The sequence below is a fragment of the Zosterops lateralis genome, assembly GCF_965231275.1.
Source record: "Zosterops lateralis genome assembly, chromosome: 11".
NCBI classification, from domain to species: domain Eukaryota; kingdom Metazoa; phylum Chordata; class Aves; order Passeriformes; family Zosteropidae; genus Zosterops; species Zosterops lateralis.
In genome coordinates this window covers 9578815-9603539 of record NC_139771.1, presented here as the reverse complement: position 1 = coordinate 9603539, position 24725 = coordinate 9578815, and the positions used below count along the sequence as shown (strand labels likewise).

At 42.2% G+C, this 24725-nt stretch overlaps 1 protein-coding gene across 1 annotated transcript in view; it reads left to right on the top strand.

Annotated features, from left to right (window-relative positions):
• Positions 1–890: 890 nt before the first annotated feature.
• FGD3 (FYVE, RhoGEF and PH domain containing 3) overlaps positions 891–24725 on the top strand; it is a gene marked incomplete at its 5' end in the record, with an annotated part of 88605 nt that continues 64770 nt past the window's right edge. The window contains one exon of the mRNA XM_083869431.1: positions 891–1026. Coding sequence (XP_083725557.1) covers positions 891–1026 — 136 coding nt within the window. The remainder of the gene's footprint in view (positions 1027–24725) is intronic.

The window sequence follows — 24725 nt, the reverse complement described above, 5'->3', positions numbered from 1 at the left end:
CCCCTTTAGATATATGCCTCACCTGAAGAGGCAGGGCTTTACCTCTGTGGAAGGAGCACTTCACCCGGGCTAGAAAAGAGAGCATCACCTTCAACCAGGGTGCAGCCCCTCCTGCCCGCAGCGTCTCGCTCTGTCCGGGCACAGGGCGGTGGGGCAGGCGGGCCTTCGGGATTGAGCATTTGAGCAGCTCTTGTTTCTTGGAATGTTTCTGGGAGGTGGGAAGAGGCTAGCGGGGTTTGGTCCCTCAGACAAAATTTTTATCTGAATTGCCCTCTGGCATGTACATGGGGGAACCGGTCAGTCCGAGGAACCAGCACAGCCCGGGCTCTCCCCTGTGCCTCGGCCCGTGTCCCACCGCCGCCCCAGCAGCTCCTGGCTCCAGGGCAACAAACAGCGGGTGTAGGGCCAGCAGCCCTTGGGTGTCCCTTCTTATCACTCGTGACGTGATTTTGAGCTTCGCCCTGGGCTCGTCCTCTTTCTTAGCGAAGGAGCCCATGAACACCTTCTCTGTGGGGTGCGGGCCGTGAGGCGCCTGGGCGTCCCCTGCTCCCCGCGGCGCGTCCCGGCCCGCCGGTTCCCTGTGGGGAGCGGGGCGGCTCTGCCTCGGCGGGAGCTCCTGCCGGCGCTGCCCCGGGGCCACGCAAGCGGCCGGCGCTGCTTTCCCGGGGCAGGAAAGGGTGTTCTCCCGCTCTCCGTGGCCGAGGCCCCAGGGAGGGGCCAGCCCCGCCGGGTGCGCCCTTTCCCGGGCCGGGAGCGGCACCTGGGCCCCCGCGGCCGGGGCGGCCCCTCCGGCGTGTCCGCTGCCGCCTGGGCCGGGCCGTGGCGGGGCTGCATCCCGCCCCCGCCGCCTTCAGGGGCGCCGCGTCCCGCTGGCGGCGCCTCATGGCGCGATGCAGCTGCAGTGGGAGGGAGAGGAAACCCACCCCCCTCGCCCGGCGGCCGCCTTTGTAACCGCCCGGCCCAGCTCGGCGCGCGGCGGATCGGGCAGCGCCGGGGCTCGGCGGCGGGAGCAGATGGAGCCGGAGGGTAAGGCTGCGTCCGGCCCCCGCGGTGGTGCACCGCCGAGCTCTCGGTGGGGGCTGCGGGAGCCGGGCCGGGAGCGGGGCGGCGCGGGGGTCCCGGCGGGCCGCGGGCGGGCGGGCGGGCGGGGATGAGGCCGTTCCCGGGCCGGCCCCGCTCCAGGTGTGCGGCCCCCGCCGCCGCTGCCCTGCCCTGCCCTCTCCTCCCCTGGCCGGCCCACGGGCGGGCGCTGCCCCGCGGGTCCCGCCGGCTCTGCTGGCGCCAGGGCCCCGCTCCGCCCGCGCCCTCGGCGGGGAGCCCGGAGGACGGTGCGGGCCCGGCGGAGCAGCCCGCGGGAACCCGGGGACGCGCTCCACTAACTTTCTTTCTTTCACTGATTTTCCTTTTTTCGTTCCCTGCCCCCGCGAGCGGCCGGCGCGGTCCCGATGCACAGCCATGGCCGGCGGGGCCGTCCCGCCCTCCCCGGGAGCGCTCCCCGCGGCCTCCCCAGCGCCGGCCGCTCTCCCCGGGCTGCCCGCACACACACACACACAGACACACAGACACACAGACACACACACACACACACACACACACACACACAGACACACACACACACAGCACGGGCCCGACCCGCCGGCCCCGAGCCGCTCACAATGGCCGGGGAATCCATCTTTGAGTCAATGCAGCGCTGAGCTGTGTAAAGATATTTTTAGTTCTCCTAAACTCACAGAAAATCGGTTCTGTTAAACGTTCATTTCAGTAAGACTGCTATTAACTGTATAGATTAAATTTATTTCGTGCCAGTCCATATTTATCCACTTATGAAATGCTGAGGTTTTTTTCCCCTCTCTCCTTTTTAAATACCTTTTGGAACTGTTAGTGCTCTAAACGTAAACCATTTCCAGTTGCAAATTGGAAATCGCTGAACCATAATGGTCTGCTGTGTTTTGCTGTTTCTGTAAAACCAGCATTCTTGTGGGGGGAAAAAATTTAAAAAGGAAGGAAGGGGAGAAAAAAGCCCTAAAACCCCTTATGGGATTCGTGTTTAGAAAACTGGCCACATGCATCATAGCTGTTTTTTAAACCTCAGTACCTGTGTCATATTTTCCATTCCAAATATTAAGAGTTGTTTAACTATGTTAAAGGGGTATACGGTATACTACCTTAGTTCTGTTGCAAGCTTTAGGGCATTTTAACACAAAGGAAAATAGCTCTGCAACATAAAAAAATCTTGCAGCGCCTGATACTCAGTGGCACCAAGGAATGGGAGAGACTGTTGGCAATGGTTAATGACCAGAATTGGTTTTGTTGAGAAGCATGCGGAATGGAAAGGGGTTATGCGTGATAAAAGTATTCTTGCATTCTTTAGAAGAACTTTAGCTTTCATAGAAAGCTGTTTTTCACAACACTAGGAGGATGTTTTAGAGTTCATACTCCATCTAGCAGAGCTGTGTTTATAATATCCCTTGAAATAAGCAGGCTGAGTTGTTCCTGATTTAGCTCACTTGTGACCCGGTTCTTTATATTGTTTGTGTTCTTACCTTAATAATGCTAAAGAAAAATGATAAAAAATGAGATTGAGTTTGAAGGAACTCCTTTTAAAGAAACAAATTCTTATTTTTAAAAAGTGGAATTTTTCTGCCCTGCTTCTTGGGTAGGTAGAAGCTGGATCAACCTAGGAAAGGTTATGGTAAGTTGCAGAGTTGCTGAAGTTCCCCACCTGATCTGGATTCAAAGATAATCAGCAATCCGACCTCTGGCATCTCCTGAAGTCCTTGAGTACCAATATTCAGTACATTAATTTTTAGAGGCTGGTCCTCCCACATGGGTTGGAGCCTGCAGTAGCTGAAATGCCCATGTCATCAGCTGCCTGCTGTCAGTGAAGGAGCCAGGGTTCTCATATTGGTTGTTTGTAGATTGCAATGCAAGCAATACATAATTGTAAGATCAGTTGCTTGTAGATTGGTGCCATATGTGGCCCTCTGTATATGTGTGTTTATTATTTTCTTGAGTGTGGTTGATGCTCTTTGGTGAGATGCACATAGTCCTGTCTGGAATTGTTCTTGAATGGAGTGGGAATTGCTGTTGTCCAGTCTCATGTGGCGCAGCTTCTTGCATTTAAACGAATGCCTAAAACTCTTGCTGAAAGCAAAGCTGGGGCTTACTCTTTCCGGAGGACCTCTGCCTCTTGCTGAGTGTGCAAATCTAGGTGGAAGTGGGATGTTGAAACTTTGTGACACCAGGAGCGACAGACTTGGGAAGTCTGAATCCCAGGTGATGATTTTTCACTTGTGCAATTTTTGCACTGCAGTGTTTTCAAGGCAGTTTTTGTGGCTGGGTTTTCCAAAGTATTCCAGTGGTTTTATACTCTGAGTTCCCTGATCAGGTTCAATATGTTTGGTTTTGAGAAAGCTTTGTTCTCAAACAAGCTGTGTGAGATGCAGTGATGTGGGCAGTGCAGCCCTCTGAAATACGACCTAAAGTCCAACTGTTTCCTACTGGTTCTAAGTGAAAAATGTCCAGCTAACTTCTGCAGGAGGTTTGGAAACAGCTTTGTCTTCCCATGTGTCTGTAAGCTCAAAGGACACTGAATGTTCTTGACTGAAGCATGTCTGTTCCTGCTGACCAAGTTCAATAATTATGGATGCATGGGGTTTTTTTTCCCAGATTGTCTGGGCTTTTTTTTAGGGATCTTGATAAGATTATTTGAGATCAATAATGATTCCTGCTTTGGTCAGTGAGTGTGACCCAGTGGTCTGTGTGAAAATGGAAAGGGCAGGGAGTGTACATGCAGCAGTGATGTGATTAATGTTTTAGTTCTTCTGACTGTGCACTGGTTTCTACTAAAGCTATGAACTTGTGAAATGCTTTTGAGTAAAATTAATTTTCTTCTTCAAGCAGTTTTGTTAAAATTTGCATTTTAATTTTTAAATTTAATTTTTTCATTTACCGAAAACTCAATTTAAAACTAAAAGAGGTGACTGGTAAAACCTAAGTAATGAGTATTTCTAACTCCCTGGATACAGATGTTGTGTTAGACATCTGAGGCATTGATTGTGTAGATGTTAGCTTGAGTTGAGTGAACAGCAGCAGATTCAAAGCAATAATAACTACTGTGGTATCAATTTATATTGTCATTATCAAATTTTAATGTGAAATTTGATGTTTCACTTGAGAGACCGACAATGACTTGCAATTCTTACATAATGATGAATATTGATACTCTTTTGAAGATGTGTCTCTTGTTCTGAATTCTCTGAACTAGCTGAAAGTTCCTTTTAAGTAAAAAATAACATGACTTCATATATTTCTCAGATGTGGAAACAGAATATGTGTCATAGCCTGAGCTAAGATGGACATGGACATGAGTGAGAGAGAGGAGAGGGAAAATAGGAGGGAGTATCATTGAATTCCTTTCCATGATGTGACAGCTCTGGAGCCATGCTGCATGCCTGTCATCAGCTCTCAGGACTCTCTTTTTTTTTTTTTTTTTTCCTCTGCCAACCTCTTTGAACACGCCATTGAGAACTGAGCCTAGCACCCCCGAGCACAGGACCCCAGACCTCCATGGTGAAAATCCATGTGAAATTGAAAATAGATGTCTGCAGCTCAGTGTTGTGTTCTCTGGAGCATTTGGGAGGCAGTCAAGTCACAGCATGGAACTCTGGTTGGTTTGGAGGTTATGTGTGATGAAATTTGAGATCCCTTTGTTGGTGGAACAATAGTGAGGTAGACTAGAAAGTGCTTGCAGGGGAACTATTTTTCCCCTCCCTCTATTCTCCCTGCTCCCATTCCCAGCCAGCTCCTAAAAGCAACAGTTATTGTAACTAGATTTGCATTTTACACTTTGTAATATCTTAAAATTTTATGGGTCTTTGGGTTTTATTTCACAGTTTGTGACTGTTCATTCTATCTGTGCTGCCTGTTGTTAGGAGTTCCTGGTATTACAATACCAAGTGCTTTACCTGGGTGCCGGGCAGGTGCTGTGCCAGCCTGTGCAGAGAAGATGTGCTGGTGCGCGGTGTCTCCGCTGGCGATGCCGGCTGGAGTGACAGCCTCATGCTCATCTCTGCTCCCTTGGTGGTGTGGCCGTTGCCTTTCTGGCAGTGGTCACCATGTCCTTCTATCAGAAATACCTAGGCCTGCAGTTGTGGTTTGGCTTCTCAGGGTTGACTTGTTGAGTTTAAGTGGCATTATTTAAAGCACATTGCCTCTGTGGTCCCTGACTACTACCTCACAAGATGCTGTTCTCACTGCCTTTTATTCTAGTTTTACTGACTTTTGTTGCTATTTTTGTCTTTCTGTGAAAGAATTTATTGTTATTACCTGCTTTCTTGTTTTCTGGGTTGCACTTTTCTTGCTATTTGCTTAGGGTTAAAACCCTTGTGTGGGACAGAAAGCCAATGATTTAACTGCTGTGAGAGGGCTAGGTGAAAATTGAGATGGAAGGCTGAGAAGAGGAACTTGTTGACGTAGCAGAATCTCAGTCATGTCATGCAGGACTCTCTGCAAAATCCTTGAGGGGCTCAGCAAAGTGAGTTCGTCAACTCCTCATCTGTAGCCCTTCCATTACCAGAGGGATGAAATTCCTACCTTGCAGCCAGGCTATTTGAATAACCTTTCAGATATGGGCACAATACTTTTCTCCTTTCTTCTCTCCTTCTTAATATAATTTATTTTGTGGCTATGAACTCTAAAAACCAACAGCTTTTTCACAGTTAACCCTCAGCATAAAATAGTTGCAGGAGTGCTAAAATGTTTTTTTTCTCCTTTATTAAGAAGCTTGGTACTGACTGAATGACATAATGTGTTTTAGTGGTGGGGCTGGTAAATCTGGCTTTACTGTCACATGGCACCCCCAAGAGGCATTATTGGTCTCTCTCTGTACTTGTGTTGAGCTCCAATAGCCTGAGAAGGACGTTCTGTGTCTTGAAGAAATATGTCAAATGTTACCAACTTTGGTGTCTTAAATGCTGGTGACTTTCTAGAAAGCTTAGAGTCACTAAAGGCAAGAATAATAATTTCTAAATTTTAAAATTTTGTAGGCCTCTAGAGTACATTTTAAAAGTGCTGGAAGTATTGGTAGCTGTTCAGAGGCCACTCTTGAGGTTGGATCAGAAGCAGTCATTGAGCTGTGAATAGAGTCATGTAGAATTAATGGTCTTCAAATCTGTTGTTAGTGATAGGAAAAATGGGTCTTTTGGGATGACAGACCTTTCAAGGTACTAACAGGGACAGAGCAGACCGCTGGCCATTGCTGTGAGAGGTGAGGAGCTCTGAAATGGTCTTCATGCATTTCAGCGTGGCCATGAGCAATTCCTTTACTCTAATTGCATTTTAAAGGATTCTGAAGGATTGTTCTTTATTTCTTCTTTATTCATCTAACTTGATGCTGCTTCATAGAATTTTTTTTTTTTGTTTAATGAATATTCAAAGAGAGAGCCTTTGTTGCTGGGCTATTGAATGAATCAATTACACATGGTATTTGCCATTTTCCTCTCTTCAAGTGTTTTGAATAATCTCTGCTGAAGTATACAGAACCACTGCTAAAAGTGTAGCACCTTTATGGTTAATTTCTGGTACTCACTGAGCTGGTTAATTAATGTGAATGGCTAAAATACTAACACAGAGTCCAAAGGTGACACTGGTTAGATGTCAGCCTGTTATGGGAAGCCCAGCCTCTGTCCTTGGGATGGAGCATTTGGATACGGTGTGTGCAAGCAGCATGCACATCTGTACATGGCATCATCGCAACCTGGATGGAGATTTTTGGAGGATACCAGTCTTGATATTAAAGAATCTGATTTCTAAAAGTCCAAAGAACCCAGTAGTCCCCGTATTTTTTGAAAGACAGGGTGACATCTAAATATCACGTGGATGTCAGAGGTTTTTCCTCTTTGTTTCATACTTCTAAAAAGCAGGTAGTATTTTATACTTCTGAAAAACAGGCAGGTGTCTGACTATAATGAAGGAATTTAACACTGGGCTCTAGTTTTCTTAAACTCTTGGCTTCTTTTTGTTCTTTCTTTTTGGACTTGCAGGCTCTGAGCAGAAATTCTCTCTTGGTAACTTAACCCTGAGCAAATATTTACATTCATGAGATTCTTACTACAGTAATCATTTTGGGCCTTGGGGCTGGAACAGGGTGAAAGTTAATGTACCAAACACTGGGACAAGGAACTGTGAAAGGAAGACCAAAGAAACCTCTGAGCATGGGTTTACCATGTTTGATATGAATCACCTGCTAAGTGTAATTTGGTTGTCACTTTCAGAACGAGATCTACAGAGATATTGTGTTTTCTACTACTGGCCCTGTGTGTTTGATGAGGGATTGTGATTTGAATTTCACCCACCACTTTAAAAAGCTGAATAAAAATGTTTGTGTGAAAACTGAACAGAATGAAGTAGTAAAATAGAAGGCTGAGATAGAAAAAAAAGGAAAAAGTGAGTACAGTGCAAAACAATCTCGTAGGGGTGTAGGAAGAGATTTTGAAGAAAGAGGGTTTTAAAGTCAAAATTAATAAGTAATCTGAAATTTGTCAAAGAGGAAACCTGTACAAAATGCTCTGGGAGATTAACCTGTGGGCACTGCAGAAGTAAGGGAAAAGTTCTCCAGGGTAACACCAAGAGAGAGCTGAATAAATACGGTAAAGGAAGGAGTGATCTCTCTGCACACCAATGGATGAAAATACCACCAGATCTCAAATTCCCATAGGCTTAGTTTTTTTCCTAGATTTTGCTGTTACAATCAAGCATCGTGCCTGGTGCTGGCTGCAGTGTTTCTGGGAAAGACAAGGGATGAGTGTACTTAGTTCTCACACCCTTTGGGGGAGAAATATGCAAGGTTCCTCACGGAGGCTCTCAGTGGGGGATAGAGCTTCCTGACACAAGCCCACCTTGGCCACGCCTTTGGAGATGTGTTTGGAGCCCCAGGGGTTTGGTAGTGGTCTGGCCCTGGGTCAACCCACTGCAGCTCCGTGCTGCTGCTGGTGAGCTGCCAGGAGAGCGGGGTGGGCGCACCTGCGTGGGATAGCTGAACACATAACCCAGTGCAAGCTGGGCATTGTATTCCCTCTTAAGTTGGATGGAAAAGGGGATTGTGCCTCCATAGGTAAAACTGTGTTGTAGGTTGACATGGTTGTACTGGAGCTGTGGCTGAACCTACAAAAACTGACAGTGATTAGGGCCTAACCCCCAGGCTGCAGTAGTGTACAGCTGCATCTTGGTACTCTTAGGGGTTTGTATTGAAGTAACATATATGGGTTTTCTATTTAAATTTTTCCCATTTTTTCCTTTTTTTTTTGTTGAGTATCTGCAAAGCCCCTGACTGGGGGTAGATGAATTTTGCCTGGAGGAAAACCTCAGCTATTCCAATTTCCTGTTGGAGCCAGGTGTTCCACCTCTGTGAGTCGCTCTCACTGGCTGTGGGAGTCATTCATGCAGAGTGAAGTTTCCCATGGAGGAACAAACAGTGCTGCCTGCTGAGCTCTCCCGGATCTGTTTTACTAATTGCTATTGAAATTCTTACAGCCTGTTTCTTGGCTGTAGAAATGCAGAGCCAAATATCAACACTGGGAGGAGAAGTCCCCCTCTAATTATTGCATGGTTGAGAAATGCATTTCCTAATTTTTTTTTCATCTTATGCAAATACACACCTTGTTTTGCCATTCCTAATTTACTGGTGGAAGTGCAAGTGTTCACAGCTAGGGGAGAGTAAGATTTCCTCAAAATAGTAAAATAAAAATAATTTTTAAAAAATAGTTAAACAAAATCCTGTCTCATCCGTACTGTGTGGAGTTGTTGGAACTGGGTCTTTGATTGCAGTTATGGCTGCTTGATCTTGTTGGTTACGTAGCAAAAATGTTGCTTCACTTGGAATGCAGAACAGATGCTTTTCTCATTCACTTGAAAGGATAGTCTGGTATTTTGTTGGTATTTCCCAGACCATGAAGTCCCAAAAGTTATTTTAAAAACTGTTAATCCTCTTCCTAGGACAAAGAAACTGCTGAAGCAAATTTTGAGGATGGGAGAGCTCCTGTGTTACTTGTCCATCTACTTGGGAGTTCTGGCCACAGACTGAAAACTTTTGTAGCAAATGGTTATGGAATAGCTGGCAGCAAGAGGTGGTTTTATTATTTCTTTTCTTCCTCCTATACTCAATTGTTTAAATATTCCATTGTGTCTTAAAGCTGGAGGGTTCATCGACTCACAGAATTCATGGAAATTGAACTTTTCTTACAGTTGCCAACAGAATTTCTAGTTGTTCAAAGACTATACAGAGTTGTGCCCTAGTTTTACTTGTTTGTTTGAAGTGTTAAAATGTTGTATCATGCCAATGTATCATGGGGGTGGATGTTCCACCCCACTCCTCTTGGAAGGCATCACATTTTGGGTTTGAGCAGATTCACTCAAAGCTGTAAGGGACCCACAGGTGAGTTGCCTCCATCTGCACAGTGTGCACTGTTTACTGCTCCCTTTTCTCTCCTCCCTCATTTTGCATTAGGTTTCACCATGGAGAATTGAGCAGGATCTTGCTGATAGATTTTTGATGACAGCAGAGCCTCTACAGGGTGGTGGTTTCCTCTCTTTGATGGAGGGTCAGAAACCTAGGAGTCATGGGTGGTGCCTGTAATCTGGGAGAGGCTTGGTGAAGTGCTTTTAAAAATCTCAAACCGTGAGAATACCAGTTTTAAATTTGGCTGTTTGATTCCCCTACATCTACTTTTGCACCTACATTGCTTGGGTCTCCCAACTACAAAGGTATTGGCTGCTAAGAGTATTTTGCAAATCTGCCAAACACGTTAAATTATCCTGTCTCCTGTTTCCTGATCTGTCCCATCAGCTTTATTCAATGAACATCAAATTTCTGTTGAGTCCTGGTCATCTGTTTGTCCCACTTCACTGTGCCTGAGGAATCCTTGAGTACTACTGATGTGGCTTATCATCAACCTACCACTCTTTTTTGTTTCCCCAACTGTTCTTGGTCTCTTCCCTCTGACATATTCCAGTTCTGTGGAAGCTCCAGGATATTCCTGATGACATCTTTTCCCAAGATGTTTCTGCTGTGACATCTGCTTTGCTGACTAATAAAAATTAATAAACCTTAAATTACTGATGTTTGAGCTGAACTTAGCCTTGATCTTCAGATCCTTCTGGAGACTAGATTGCAAAAATGCCCAATTTTGTGCATTAGTTTCAGCTCTATAAAACTTTTAGTTTTATATCCAAAACATTGAGGTTTGGATAGATTGTGTTTGTCAAGTTACGATAACGCTGTGCTGTTGTTTCCCTGATTTTTTATTTTATTTTATTTAATCCCCACCCTCCACTGAATTTATGTTCCTCTATCTTGTGATGGAAGAAGTGATCTTACGTATTAAATGAGACGTGAGCATGTAACCTCTTGGTGTAGCTTGAAGAGTTCTGGGTGTGGTGGTATGATAAATAACAAATTCCATCATGGTTGTAATTCGTAGTACCATGCATCCCACAGGGAATCCTTTGGGCATCTACTGAGGATGTGCTTGGCACTAAAAGCTGATTTTTTTATTTCACCAGGTAGTGGGGAAAATAATATGAGACTTAATCTAATCTCCATTTGATTAGTAAATGAATACATTGATCTATCTTTTGAAATGCATTAAAGATGTTTAAATGACATGTGCCATACTTTCTAAAAATACTGCACAATCATCATTTGCAATAAAGGCCTTAAAATACTTCTTAATGAAATAAAATTGTTTTTTCTTTTTAAAATATTTAATTGTATGTATCTTTAAGTGGTGTTACAGCTGGATAATAGCCTTGTGTAAATGTGTCTACTGAATGAATGTGTAATTAATGTCCAGAATAAAAGAAATGTAATTAACAGGATTTTTCTTCATAAGGACTGCATTTATCAAATAGATTTATCTTTTCTATGTTAGCAGCCTGGTGTTAGTGTCCCTGCCCATGGCAGGGGGATTGGAATGTGGTGATCTTTAAGGTCCCTTCCAATGCAAACCACATGTGATTCTATAATTCTATGTATATGCAGAAACTGGAGGTAGGTTATTATACTTCCTTGCTTTGGCTCTGACTTGTAGTGTAGTGTAGTTTGGTTTTCAGTGACGAAAATGTGTTGCTGCATCTTTAGCTGACTCTTCAGCTGGCTCTGAATTAGTCCCCATTCCCTGCACCCAGCTGGCCTATTCAAGATGTGGTGTAGCCTCTTCATTTCTGCTTGCTGATATTGATTAAACCAGAGTGTCCAATTTTTTTTTTTCCTCTTCCTTTTGGAATACATTAAATGCATTTTTAAGAGATAGATGTCACAGTTGCAGGATTTGAACTAGCTCGTTAAAACTAAAAGCACACAAACACTGGAAGTCTGTATTTTTTCTGCGTTGTTATTTTTATGTTAATTTAATGACAGGATAGAGGCTGGTTTATGCAGGATTTGGTAGCTCAGCTGTGGATTTCTACAGCAGTTTATAGCTAGTTTAGAAAAGTTTGAAGAGGCTAGATAGTGACAGTGTTTGGTTCTTTGTCTGGCTGAAATATGTAGCATATTTGTTAAAGATATTAACATCTCTGGTCTCTTACTTGGAGTTGACCTAGATAGGTCAGCATTGCTGCTCTCTGTCAATCCCACCCATTGCACCTGTTCTCTGTGTAGTCTGAATAGTCTGAAGGGCTAAAATTGAATTAAATAGATTTTCTGGTTTTGTTGATTACTGATACTAATGTGTTTTTTGGCTTGGATTTTGCCTTGTAGGGTTGGGATTTATTTTTTTTTCTTTAAACTATTTGCTTTTTGAGAGAAATTAGGAGTATGACTTCCTTCTTTCCAGTCTGTTTTTCAGTGGTGACAATTGTCTCCTAAATGTTAGATCTGAGCTGGCTGATCCACACCCCATCAGGCAGACCTGCTTCTGAATACATTCCCAGTGCACTAACTATTCCAGAAAGTTAATGCAAACACCTCCAGTTGCTTCCTTCCCTCAGCTTCTGTCATATTGACCATGTAAAAAGAGCTATTTGTGTTTAGATTTGATTAGTTTCCCTCTGCTAGCCTCAAAATGTGGAGCACTCTTTAAGCTCTCTTCTGTTGAAGCAGCTTGCAGATAGTCAGCTCTTGCCTTTTTGGGGCTGTCCATGTAAACTCAGCTGAGGTCTGGCCAGCATGGCTAAAGCTCTTCTGTCTGGGAAGATACTGAAATCTTTGTTACAAGTACTGTTTTAAGGGCGTTTTTCTTGTTTTATTGGGGGACTTGTGGGGGTTTTTTTGGTGGGAGGAGGGATGTTGTGGTTGGTTTTGTTTAATTTTTTTTTGTTCGGGGTTTTTCTTTTGTTCATTGTGTTTAATTTGGTTATTTTGTTTGAGGTTTTTTTGAGTGTGATTGGTTTTTAAGAGGACCTTCAAAAATAACATCATGTGTTGTATACATGCTGGAATAGCTGTATCCCAGTGAAGGCAAACATCAGATCCTTCGCAGTATGAGCTCAGCTTTAGTTTGCATTATATGTTATTGGATCCTTGGATGGATTTTCCACTCGGAAAGATGTCAATATCATTATTATCTGAGTTCAAGTAGGCTAACCCACTACGAAAAGTTGGCTTGCAGTGTTTGTAAATGTGGGCACACCGTAGTTTTATGTCACGTAGCCAGGAATATTGTAAACTGACGTGTTTTCTGCCCTTTGTCATCATGCTTAGTTTCATGGCGTCATGGTTTGGGAACGGTAATCCCCAACTCAGTGCTTTCACCAAGACTCTCCAAACCACGCTCCGTTTGTTCTCTCCCTTGTGGCAGCTGGATAGGTGAATTGGAGGCACAGCAGATAAAGATCATGAGTTGAGAGAAGATCAATTTACTGAAAACAGCAGTGAGGTAAGAAAATTAACAGTAAAGGCAGCAATAGTAATACAGAATGAACAGGAAAGAGGTCAGCAATTCACATGCTTTATCACCACGTGGCACCCTGATAATACCTGACCGTGCCTCACTGTGCCACCGGGAAGGGACCCCTTCCCCCATCCCGGAAAATGATGTGAAGTGTATGGAATAACCTCTGGGTTCTACAGTAAAAATTAACTCCATCCTGGCTGGAACCAGGACACATGGTTTTTTTGGGATGACACTTCAGAAACAAGCACTGATACTCGAGTTTTTAGTGCTGTAGTCAGCCTGCAATATTAAGCAGACCCAATACAAGAGAGGGAAAATACTGACAAGTGTCTTACTAGGGGGGAAAAAATTCTTTTGAGTTCATGGGGGTTCAGTATATTCCCATGTGGTTAGATGCAGCTTTATAAGAAAATGGATAATTATTTTCCCTAGGTTTAGGTCCCAAGTATGCTCAGAGATCTGAACCAAATGTAGTTTCCTACAACTTATGTTATGAGTGTTTTTTATATTCAAATGTTGGGTAATCTCCTTAGGTTATCTTTAAAAAGTGTTTGAGGATACAGATTGTAAAGTAATCTTAGTTTAAGATCTGGGGTGCTTAACAATTGAGGATTGTCTTGAACGTGTCAATATCATTAGGAAAAAGCCCAGGCTATTCTAAATAGCTTTTCCATTATCATTTCCACTCCCTATTTCCAGGCTTCATAGGAGTTTTATTGTTTATGTGGCATGAAAGACTTTGGTCCATAAGAGCAGGAAATGACAGAAAAATTTTAAAAAAAATGTTTGCTGCCTGTTACACCCCTCTGTTCCAATGGGAAAATAGAAGTAGGAACAAAATTTTGTTTTTTCCCCCTTCATTTTCCTCTTTGTCAGAGGGGATGTGTTTGTTACAGTGGAAATTGATCGAAGAAATTCCTTTAGTACTTCAGCTTGTGAGGTACATGGATCCATCTGGAAAGGCTAGATTTCTTTCACTTTGGGAGATTAGGAAAAATTGCAGCAGTCAGAAAAAAGAATCTGTCATTCTTGAGGTAAATATAAGGTGTTTTGTGATCAGTGGCCCAGGTGGTTACATGAGGACAAGGGAAAAATGGGATGCTGAAAAGTGGGGGAATTTGGGTTCTGCCAAAGAAAGAAGTTTTGCAATGGTCTTATTCAGCAGGGAATAGTCCAAACTCTTGTCTCTGCTGCAGTCCTGGGGGTCCTGCAGGCAGTCACAGTGGTTGTCTTGGCATCTTATAATGGCTGATCAAGTCTGAGAGAAGAAAATAATTTTCTGTATTTCTGACACCAACGAGTGCTCTGCTGGTGTTACAGGAAACTCCTAATTGCTAATATTGTCAGGAATGCTCCCCTGCCCCCCTCCTCCATTACAAACTTGAGTTGCTGCTGTGCTGGCAGCCAACAGTCTTGGCACCTACACCAAAGGCAAAACGAGAAAGAAGGAGTATTTAAGGAATCTGTAAGATGTATGTCAGGAAAAGATTCCTTTAGCTAGAAGCTGGTATCTTTCTGTATTGGATAAAGTGGCATTTGATTGAGTCCTCAGAAGACCACAGATCTCCTTCGTTGCAAAAAGTGGGTGTTGTAGGAAACACAAGATATGGCCCTGCTAATTGTTGTAAATCTCTCAGCTGCTTTCCATGCTCCTAAACACAGGGTTTGCAATCCCTAATGGGGCATGAGGACTCCTCACTGAAGTGGCTTTACTTGGCACTGTGGTAAGACATTCTGGTGCCTTGAGTTGTAATGCAGCTTAATTTTGGCACCGTTGCTACCCTGCAGTTTGTGGAGGAGAGCTCCTTTTATGTATGCAGAGTTTGGAGCTTTTTATTCTTCTAGGACTAATAGCAAGATCATATATTTACCTTGAAGCACCAGGGGTAAATGCATGGTATATTGCTCTATACTGATTTTTATTATTTTTTATTTTAATGACTGCATTAACCTCTTTAGCTACCTGGAGTATTTTTAGATTTCACCCAAAACAACTGGGCATGAAACTAGGAGGTTACTGAGAGGTAAGGTGCTGCTCTAGTGTTTGAGCTTTCTCTGCAGTTAAGCAGACCATGTCTTGCACTTGTTTGCTTGATGGTTTCTAATCAGGAGAATCAGAAGCTTGTCCTGTTTCAAGTGCTGACTTACACTGTATAACTGAAACAACTGACCTTTTAGGTATTAGTATACAGTGCTTACACTTTGACTGAATCAGTTACCTCTGAATTGAGCTTTGAGGTAATGCTTTCTGGTCTTTGTCAGCTCAGTTGGACCTCTGACAGCGGTTGAGAAAGTCAGGAAGAGGACTGGCTTTGTTTGCTCTGACCTCCTGAAGCTTTTTGTCTCTTCCATACTTCATCTTGGTCAGTTGAGGACTTTACTTGGAGTCTGTAAAAAAAGAGAATCGGGTTATTTGAGCTGTCTGGAAAACCCTGTTGGACTTGGTTCAGCTTTAAAAGCTGCCCAAAAGCTTGGGCTCGATCTGGGTGAGTGTGTTACCAGCAAGACAGATCTTTGCACGAAGAACTGGTGGTGTTTTGGATAACATTTAAGGTTTCAACTTGATCCAGAGAGCACAGATACATGGTCCCCCTTGCAGCCAGATGGATCTACTCTTCATCTGTAGCATCAGCCTTTATTAGTGGCAACTGTGACTTGGGATACAGAGATTAACAGTCTCTTACAAACATTTTCTCAGTGGGTGCTGCCTGTTCGAAATTCCTGCTGAGAAGTCAGCTCTCACTTGCTCCTGGATAGACTGGACTTGTGGTTGCCTTCTCTCTTACGTCAGGTTTGGGTAAAGACTAGATTTGGTTTGTAAGGGAGGAGTATAAACAATTTCTGGGTGTTTCTGATTCAGGAGTAGTAAGCAGTTATAGTTGACATTGTTCCACTTAGGATATGTATAATACAGAGAGGTAAGTCCACCAAATCACTGGATGTGTTATAATGATCTTATGGCTGATCTAAATACCTGCCCCTGGCAGAGGTTTGGGTTCTATTTTTTTGCATCTCTGAGGCCATAGGTAAATATTTTCTCTGCTTAATTCATATATTTTTTTCTCCCTAGTAAAATTTTTTGTGAGATGTTCTTTGGTGCAGTTCTGTCTCAGTCCACCAGATGACACTTGATGCTTAAGGATGAAAATATAAGTGGTCCTACATGAAAAATTCTGTATTCCTGTGTTGATTTAGAAAAAAAATCCAGAACAGCTTATTTCCAAAATGTTTTCATGTGGTACTTGTAAAATTTGAGGTGTGTGTACAGATAATATGCAGATAATAATATACTCCCCATCCCTGGGAGTGTTCAAGGTTGGTTTGAACACGGCTTGGAGGAAGAGTGGAAGGTGTCCCTGCCCATGGCAGGGGATAGGATGAGAGGAGCCTTGAGGGCCCTTCCATGATTCTATACTCTTGTTTAATAAGAGGTTACTGATAGGAGCGAAGACCCTCAGAAGGGTGTTTTCTTACCCTGTTAAACTCATCAGAAGGTTAGTAGCTTTGATACTCATTTGTGTGGTGGAGCCCTGGTGCCTTTGCAGATTTTACTGCAATATTGACAGCAATTACAAATCCTTCAAGCTGGGATGAAATAGTTTACAGGCCATGGTATGCATTTGTCATGTTCTTTACTGCCTTCCCCTTACCATCTGTTCCCCAAATCCTTTATTTTTCACTTTTACTCTTTTCCACAACTTTTCTTATAATGTTCATAGTCAACTCTTTTGTTCCACTTCAGTTTTGTCTCAAAACCCCATAAAAGAATTAGACCAAAACCATAAAGCAGTAACTGAGATGAACTGAGCTTTTAAACTGTGTTCAAAAGAGATTTGAAATTGAACAAGGGGAGTTATGCATTCCTAATTAGAGGCAAAGCTAAGTGAGCATGACAGATTTATTGACGATAAACCTCAGTCCTGTTTAAACATCTGTTGAAGCTCAGCTTAATAAGTGACAGCAGATTATTGCTGCCTCAGAGGTAGTTCCTGGGTGCCTGTGGAACTCTGGAGGAGCTGCGTTGTGGTGTGTTTGCAGGATGAGTCCCAGCAATCCTGTCTGCTGTGTAAGGTTTACTACAAAAATTGTCCTTCCTAAAATCAACTTGTTTCACTAAAAAAAAGCCAAAACAAAACCACCCCACCCCACCCCCCCAAAAAAACCCCCAAAACAAACCCCAAAAAAACCCCAAAAATCAAAATCCAGAGTATTCTCAATGTGTACTACTGAAGGGGGCAAAAGATGCATAAAAATTATTTTCTTTTGGATTAAAAAGGATCTGAACAGCTCCTGAAGGCAGGCAGAAAACTGAGATGTTCCAAGGGCAACAAAATACTTACCTTAATATGAATGTGAAATTACTTGTGTGGAAAATCATGTTTTACAGGTTGGGGAAGAGTGGAGTGGGACACCAGTCAAGGGGTGGTTTTATGCGTCTCTGTTTTAGTGCTGTTGGCATTAACTGAGGGCATGGGTGGTTTGTTAGACTCCATTTACGCGTTTTCTCACTGTGGGAAACTTGGGAGTTTCTTGAAAGTGGTGTTCTGCCTTTTCTATCTCCACTTGTGCCCTACCTTTTTTCCTGTAGTCCAGTATGTCCAAGTTTTGCTTTGTTTCATAACCAAAACAGTAGTTTCCCACCTTTTTCATACAGAGATCCTCACTTTTCATATTCATTTAACAACATGGAAAGATGTTTCCTTGAGAAAATGTGGGGGTTTTTGAGCGAAGAGTGCATTGCCAAATGTTTGTCTAAAGGATGTCATTAGTATGGAGGGAACAAATGATAACCAGCCCAAATCCAAACCTCTTGGCAGCAAGCTACAACAAAGAGCTTTTTGGATTGACTTGTGCCAAGCATTTAAGCCTGTGTGAGAGGCTGTGCTTAAAAGAACAACATTCAAACCAGAAGCCCTGGGTGCCATAAAATTAGGCAAGTTAGTGCAAGACTAGTGCCTTGCAACCTTGTTCCTCAAGCCAGGGTGCAGTTTCATGGCTACTTGAAAAATCAAAGGACAAAAGTAAATCCTCCTTCTGCAGGTACTGAGCTAGTGCTGGGTCCAGAACAAGTCAGGCTAGGCTCTGGTCACAGTGCCACGCTCAGCGCGCAAAATAGCAGCTGGCAAAATTCAAAGAACTGACTCCTTTGATTTGTAGTTCTTTGTTTAGGTCCCTTCAGCAAAATCCTGCAAAATCTCAGCTGGGAGGTGTTTGAATGTCTGTAATTGATATATTGTTTCATGTGGAAATGTTACTTCATGAAGTGCTTTGGGATTCTTGGGGGGTTTTGAAAAGCACCTTTTGTATAATAAGATTATTATTAAGCCTGATTAATTATGATTGAACACACTCCAGAATCCAAGATGAGGGCTCTAAAAACTACAGGCTTGAGTTGATTTTAATTTTGTAGATCTTTGTACTGGCACTGATTCTGTATCAATGCAATACTGAAATTAGCAGGATTTTGTTGGTTAGGGCTTTTTTATTTTTAAATTTGTGTCTATAAAGCTTTAACGTTTCCTTTGGTGTGGAGTGAGATGCATGGATTTGCCATCTCAAGCAAGTGTGCTGCTGCTGGTTCCTGGCAGGGAAACAAGGGCATTTATACCTCTTAGGCCTGGTAGAGAAATGAGCAATTGAGTGAATTGTAGTCTTTTTCTTTACAGGAAAAAGGATAAATTGAAAGGCAGAATTAAACAAAAAGACTTTTGCTTTGTTTTTCATGAAAGCATGCACATATACAATTAATTACAAAAGCTGCAGAGTTAAGCTTTGAATGTTAAAGCTTTTTTCATGAATCAGAAGTAGAGCAATAGTCCATGTGAAAATTGCTGATATAATAACAGGCTCTTTGTTACTGTGCAAATTTTTGCAGAGTAATTTGTTTACACCGTTTTTGGTGTTTCTGAATTAATTTGGAAACTAAGTAAGAGAAAGAAGACCTCTAGTGGTCCAGTTGGATGTTTAAGTAGAGGAAAGCAGTGTAGCATTCTGCCTCCTCCAGCACGAGATGCTGCACTGTACCCAAAAGAAGCTTGGAGGGGAATTCTCCTATTTTTCCCCTGTGCTGGGCACTGATGAGGCTGTGCTTCTCAGATTCTGGATTCAGTTTTGGGCCCCTCATGATAAGAAAGACCTTGAGGGTCTGGAGTGTGTCCAGGAAAGAGAATAGAGCTGGGGAAGGATCTGGAGCACCAGGAGTGGCTGAGTGAGCTGGGAAAGGGGCTCAGCCTGGGAGAAAAGGAGGCTCAGGGGAGACTTTGTCTCTCTCCACAACTCCCTGACAGGAGGGGGCAGCTAGAGGGGAGTCATGATCTGCTCCCGGGGAACAAGGGAGAGGACAACAGGAAGTGACCTCTTCCCCACCAGCAAAGATTTAGATTGGCTATTAGGGAGAAGTTCCTTCACTGAAAGTGAAGCATTGGACAGGCTGCCCAGGGCAGTGGTGGAGTCACCATCCCTAGAAGTGTTCAAAAAACGTTGCTGTGGCACTTGAGAACATTGTTTAATGGTGAACATGATGGTGCTGGGTTGGAGGTTAGACTTGATCTTCCAGATCTTTTCCACCCTTTAATGATTCTATGATGCTATTCTAGGGTTCTGTCACCTTTAGTCATGAAAACTGGATGTTAATTCAATGAAACCTTCCACCTTTTTTTTTGTCTAAGGCTGCTATATTATGGAATTTGGATGGGAATTGGCCCTTGGTTTGGACATCCCATACTTAACATTATAGATCCTTATGGAAATACAGTTTCTGTTCTTTGATATAAATCCTTATATGAGCCCATCTGCCTCTTTTCACGTGCTAACGAGTATCTTTAAAAACAATTTTTCATGGGCTTGTGAAAATCAATCCAAGGCTCTTCTATTTGTGGAAGACAAAATCTTTGATCTATTAAACGTTGTATGGCAGCAGAGGGATGACCCTGTTTCAGTGTGCCATGAAGAGGGTTTACTTTCTTCAAAAAACTTGAGGTTTTGCTTGGAAGAACTGATTTAAACCTGATATCTTTTGAATACACTTACTGCTCAGTACAACTGAGTCCATATGGGATAATACTCTGTTTTTTTTTTTACTGCTTCTTGCATGAAATGCTATTACAATACTAACGTCTCTGCATGGTGTCAGTCTGTGTGTGTTTCTTCACTTTTTTTTTCCTGCAGTATTGTGCATTCCGTTTGCATTGGGCTATGACTAATGTACAGATTTGCTTTCTGTAGTGCCAGTGATGTTCTGCCAGTGTTTTAGTAGGGGATTCCCACAAGAATTCCCCTGCCTCTCCTATGTGGAGGAGTTGTGTGCAGCAAGAATACATGTACTTCAGTTATTTACTTTGTGAGGTGGAGAACAAAGGCTCCTATTGACTTATTTTTGTTTGAAACAGCACTACCAGCTCACTAACTGGTGCTGAAGGGAGTTAGCCGTGTCCCAGAAGCTGGGTAGGAGTCCATGCTACAGTTCTGTTCCTGCTGTGAAACCTTGGCAACACTTTCCTTTTTTTTTTAATTTTCTTTCATTTTCAAGCATTGTTTGTGTGAACTGTGAACAAAGCCTGTTTTTAGTAAGCATTTGTACAGTGCCTATCCTGATGGGCTCTGCTTTCCTTTGGGATTGTTGGGTGCCTTTGTAGGAGTAATAAAATTAGAACTAGCCACCAGTCCAACAAGCTGCTATCAAAGTGCTCTCACCAAGAGCAAGCCTCGGTGTTCCACATCTCTGAGCTTCCAAAAACCTGTGAAATCCCAGGAAATGCAGACAGCAAGTTGCTTACATTATACATACACACATACTCACCTGATTGCAGAGATTTATTCTCCTCACTGATGGATTCAGAATGTCACAGACCTGAGCACAGTCTGCGGCTCTTGTGCACTGTCTGCTATGGGAGCAGTCATAGGGGTTCTGCGAAGAAAATTGTCCAGTGATTCTATTTGCAGATAGATTTATATTCATATTTTTCTTAAAGAGATTATAAACAAAATTAATCATGAACAATTACTGTAACACTAGCAAACTATGTCTCCTTAAGTTTGAAGTTATTAAAGGATGTGCTTGTCAAGGTGTATAAGTGTACATATATATGTATAATGTATGGATGCATATATACATATATTAAAAATTAAGAATTACATGTAAAAAATTAAAAAGAATTGGCCTGGCCGATGCTCTTGCTAAAGCTGTGTGGTGTTATGCACCATTCAGAGTGTACAACTGTGGTTCCCCTTGCACAAAGACTACCTTTGTTTTCTGGATGAAGTTATGGTCTATTTTAAACCCTGTATTTTAATAATGAAGTTCACTGGAAATTCAAGGAAATGAGACTATGAGATTTTGTCCTAATAAAAACCAAACTGGAACTTGCAAAGTCAACTGTGAATAAATGTGTGTGTCATAGTTTATGGTTTCAGCTTTCAAGTTTTGTTCTTCTTTTCTGAGTGTTTTGGAAGAAATATATAGCTCCCATCAGTGACCTCATACCAATAAGTTCTATTTATTTTCAAAGCACTTTCTGACAATGAAAATAAAATGAAAGTGGGAAAAAGCACTTTATGCCTTTCATATTTGTTTCTGATAGATTTCACTGAGTTGAACTTCCAGCTCCCCCTGTTCCCACTTCACGCTGGCTCGGTTCTGAGTTTTCTCCTGGTGTGGTTCCAGAGCAGAATACTCTGTGGACACGCAGCCTGTAGGTAAAACTCAGAAGTGCTTGTGCATAAAGGAATAGTCAGCACTGCCCGCCTGTTGTTGATAATGATAATAATAATTATAACGTATTATTAGAACAGTGAAATTTAATACACTTATTGAACATGTGGTATGAAATGGCTGGATCAAATGGGTCTCTAAAGACCCGTTCATCTAGCTTTATTAAGGAGTTTTTGTTTTGTTTTGTTTTAGTAGGAAAATTACGCAGTTTAAGTAGGTGAAGTTATTTGGATGTTTAACCTTTTTTTTTTTTTCCACCATTTAAACTATGCGAATGATTTAAACCTCTCTCTTTATTTTTACTGCAGGTTTTAATGGGGGGAGTTTCCAAAATAGATTTCAGAAATTTGTATGACAAGGGAAAAAAATTCTGTTTAGTTTGTTTAAGACTAAAAGAGCAAAGATGCTGAGTTCTTAAAGGAATATATTTTGGCAGCAGAGATGATTGACAGCAGAGCTACTTCTATTTTCTCAAAAGTTACTTGGTTTTCAAAAGTTTTTTTTGCAACAGAACAGTGATAAAACCACTTTCCTGTCTTAATGCCTTTAAGGTATCTCCTAGTAGATTGGAATGATCAAGGTTTAAAGTTGCAGTGCCCCTGTAGTGATTGCAAATGCAGAGAGAAATAATAATTAATGAACACTGTTTCATGTAGCTTTTTTTAATTGATGTTTTAAAGCAGCCAGGGTCTGTAGGGTAGCACCTATATGCCTTATTAGTGCATATGAGGAAGTTTTCTGCTGCGATATGAGAAGGAAATGCTGGGTGTTGACAGAGATGGGGTTTAAAATGTCGAAACTTCAGGAGAATTGTGAAAAGTCACCTTTTAAAAAATCAGTTGGGTTTCCTTTCAGGTGACTTGGACTGGGTTGAAATATATGACAAAGCTGTATGGCTCACAAAAGTACCCTGAGTGTTCTGCCTTCCTGACCAGTTAGCTCTGCACAGGACAAAATTATGAAAACACATATTGCAAACCACAGAGTGTCCCCAGATGTAATGAGGACCTCTATAAATCTCCATTTCCATGGGCTGGTGTGCCATTTCACCTTTAGTGGTGTTATTTGGGGGCCGGAGAACGTGATGCACGTGCAGCTCTCAGACAGATTAGTAATTGTACATATTTTGTTGGTTATTTACAAGCTATTACTCCATTAAAAAAAAACAAGGCTCTTTTGCTAGCTCCACTGTGGCTTGAGGGATTAATTGCATCTTCTTAGGTTTTTTAAAATTTATTTTTTTGATGCATGCAACTACTGATAGTATTAATATACAGCAACACAACTGTCTGCATCAGATATCAGTGATGCAGTTAGGTAAGCACACTTTTTCTTTGTTTCATTGGCAGATGAATGTAGGTGTCAGAACGTAAAACATAGGGTAAAGAAATAATAGATTGTTACTTGTTTTGCTGGATACATGATTTGAAGTGATTGTTTGTCTTTAACAATGTCTTTTTTTGTTTGTTTGTTTTTGGTTTTTTTGTTTTTTGTTTTTTTTTTTTGGTTATTTTATATCTGTTCTTCCAATAAGAAGTTATCAGTCATCTAGAAGCTACCACCAACCATGAGATTAACTCTTCATTTCTTTGCACATGCAGAGTTCTGATAAAAAGCTTCAAGAAGATTACAGGAGGATCATGTAATAATTAATAGCCAGTCATTTGTCAGTTTTATTCTTTTTTTTTTTTTTTTTTTTTTTTTTTTTTTTCAATAAAAGACTGAAGTCTGTTTTTCCCCTCAGCTTTGCACATCTGGTACTTTACCTTGTTACTAGGAGATGAGGTATGATTTGTATGATGTGTATGTTCCTCTCCTAGAGCACAGTGGTTTTAGCCACATAATCACAGGAATGTTGGCTGGTCAGTCTGTTGCTGTTTAGGTGTTAGAAAGTCTAAAACAGTGATGCTTTTTTGCTTGTTCAGGAAGGCTTCAAAGAAATCTCCTGGCTGCCCTTTCCAGATATGCCTGAATACGTATGCTTTTTGTATACATGTAGAAATAAATCCATTCTTCACTTTTAATAATCAATATATGCTCTCCCTGCAATTTCTTGGCCGCCTTCTCAGCCTCACTGTTTACCTTTGTCTCTTCCTGGCAGCTGCCTTTTAAAGAAAAGAATAATCAATCTGAGCTGCTCCCTGGTCTTGTTGATCTTCCCTGGTAGTTGATGGTAGGTTTCCTGAGTAAGTGAGATTTATGCATTATGCTTTCTGTCCCTTCTTGGTCCTTAGGCTCATTTCAGAGTGGTCAATAAAAAGGGTAAGGAGCTATACAATGGTTGTTGTTTTTTTTTTTTTTTTCCTTTCTGTTTTTCTGAAATTTTTAGCCAGATAGATTGGTCCCTAGAGAGGAGGCAAGTGGGCAGAAGCATCAAGATGGCAGCTGCCAGCTGGACAATGGACATATGAGTTCCTCCAGACTAGCCCTATCCTGCCCTGGTTGATGCCTGCTGGAGCTGGGAGGGGGGCACAGTGGAGAGCTGGCATGGCGTGAGGGGCTGTGGCTAGAAACAAGTGAGCCCATTGCCAGGTCAGCCCTGATGAGCTGCTCCATGGCTTTGGGTTGCTCAGGTTTCTGGCTGTTGGGAATTTTAAGCCCTTTCAGTCCTACCCCATTGCTTGTGTGTAGCAGCTAGTGTTTTATAGCACTTTGCTGTGTTTGCATTGGCAGATTTAATTCTGCTCTTCCTTGACTTTGCGTATGAAGTGAAATTTTGCTGTGAATGAAATTTTTCTGTTGGCGGTTATAAAAACATAATGGCAAGGCCACCTGTGGGAACTGGGGAAAGCATGGAGGGTTGTACTGTGTGATCTGGGTCATGTGTGATCAGCAAAACTGATTTTTATTGTCATATCATAAAATCAGATCTGTGTTTAATTTGTATTAGTTTTTGATTTCTGGCCTTGTAAAGAAATGTTGAACTCATATTTGGCTGAAGAAGAACACAGGTAGAAATCTGTGTTGGACTGTTTGCTCTCCGCTTCACAGGGAGGTGGACTTTCCCTTGGGTCCAGGAGGGTTTTCTCAGCTCCTGGGCCAGCAGTGTGTCTTCTAGGGATTTTATATGTGTAAATGTAATGTATTAGTTCATCTTACTGCTGTGACATGTTGCAAAAACA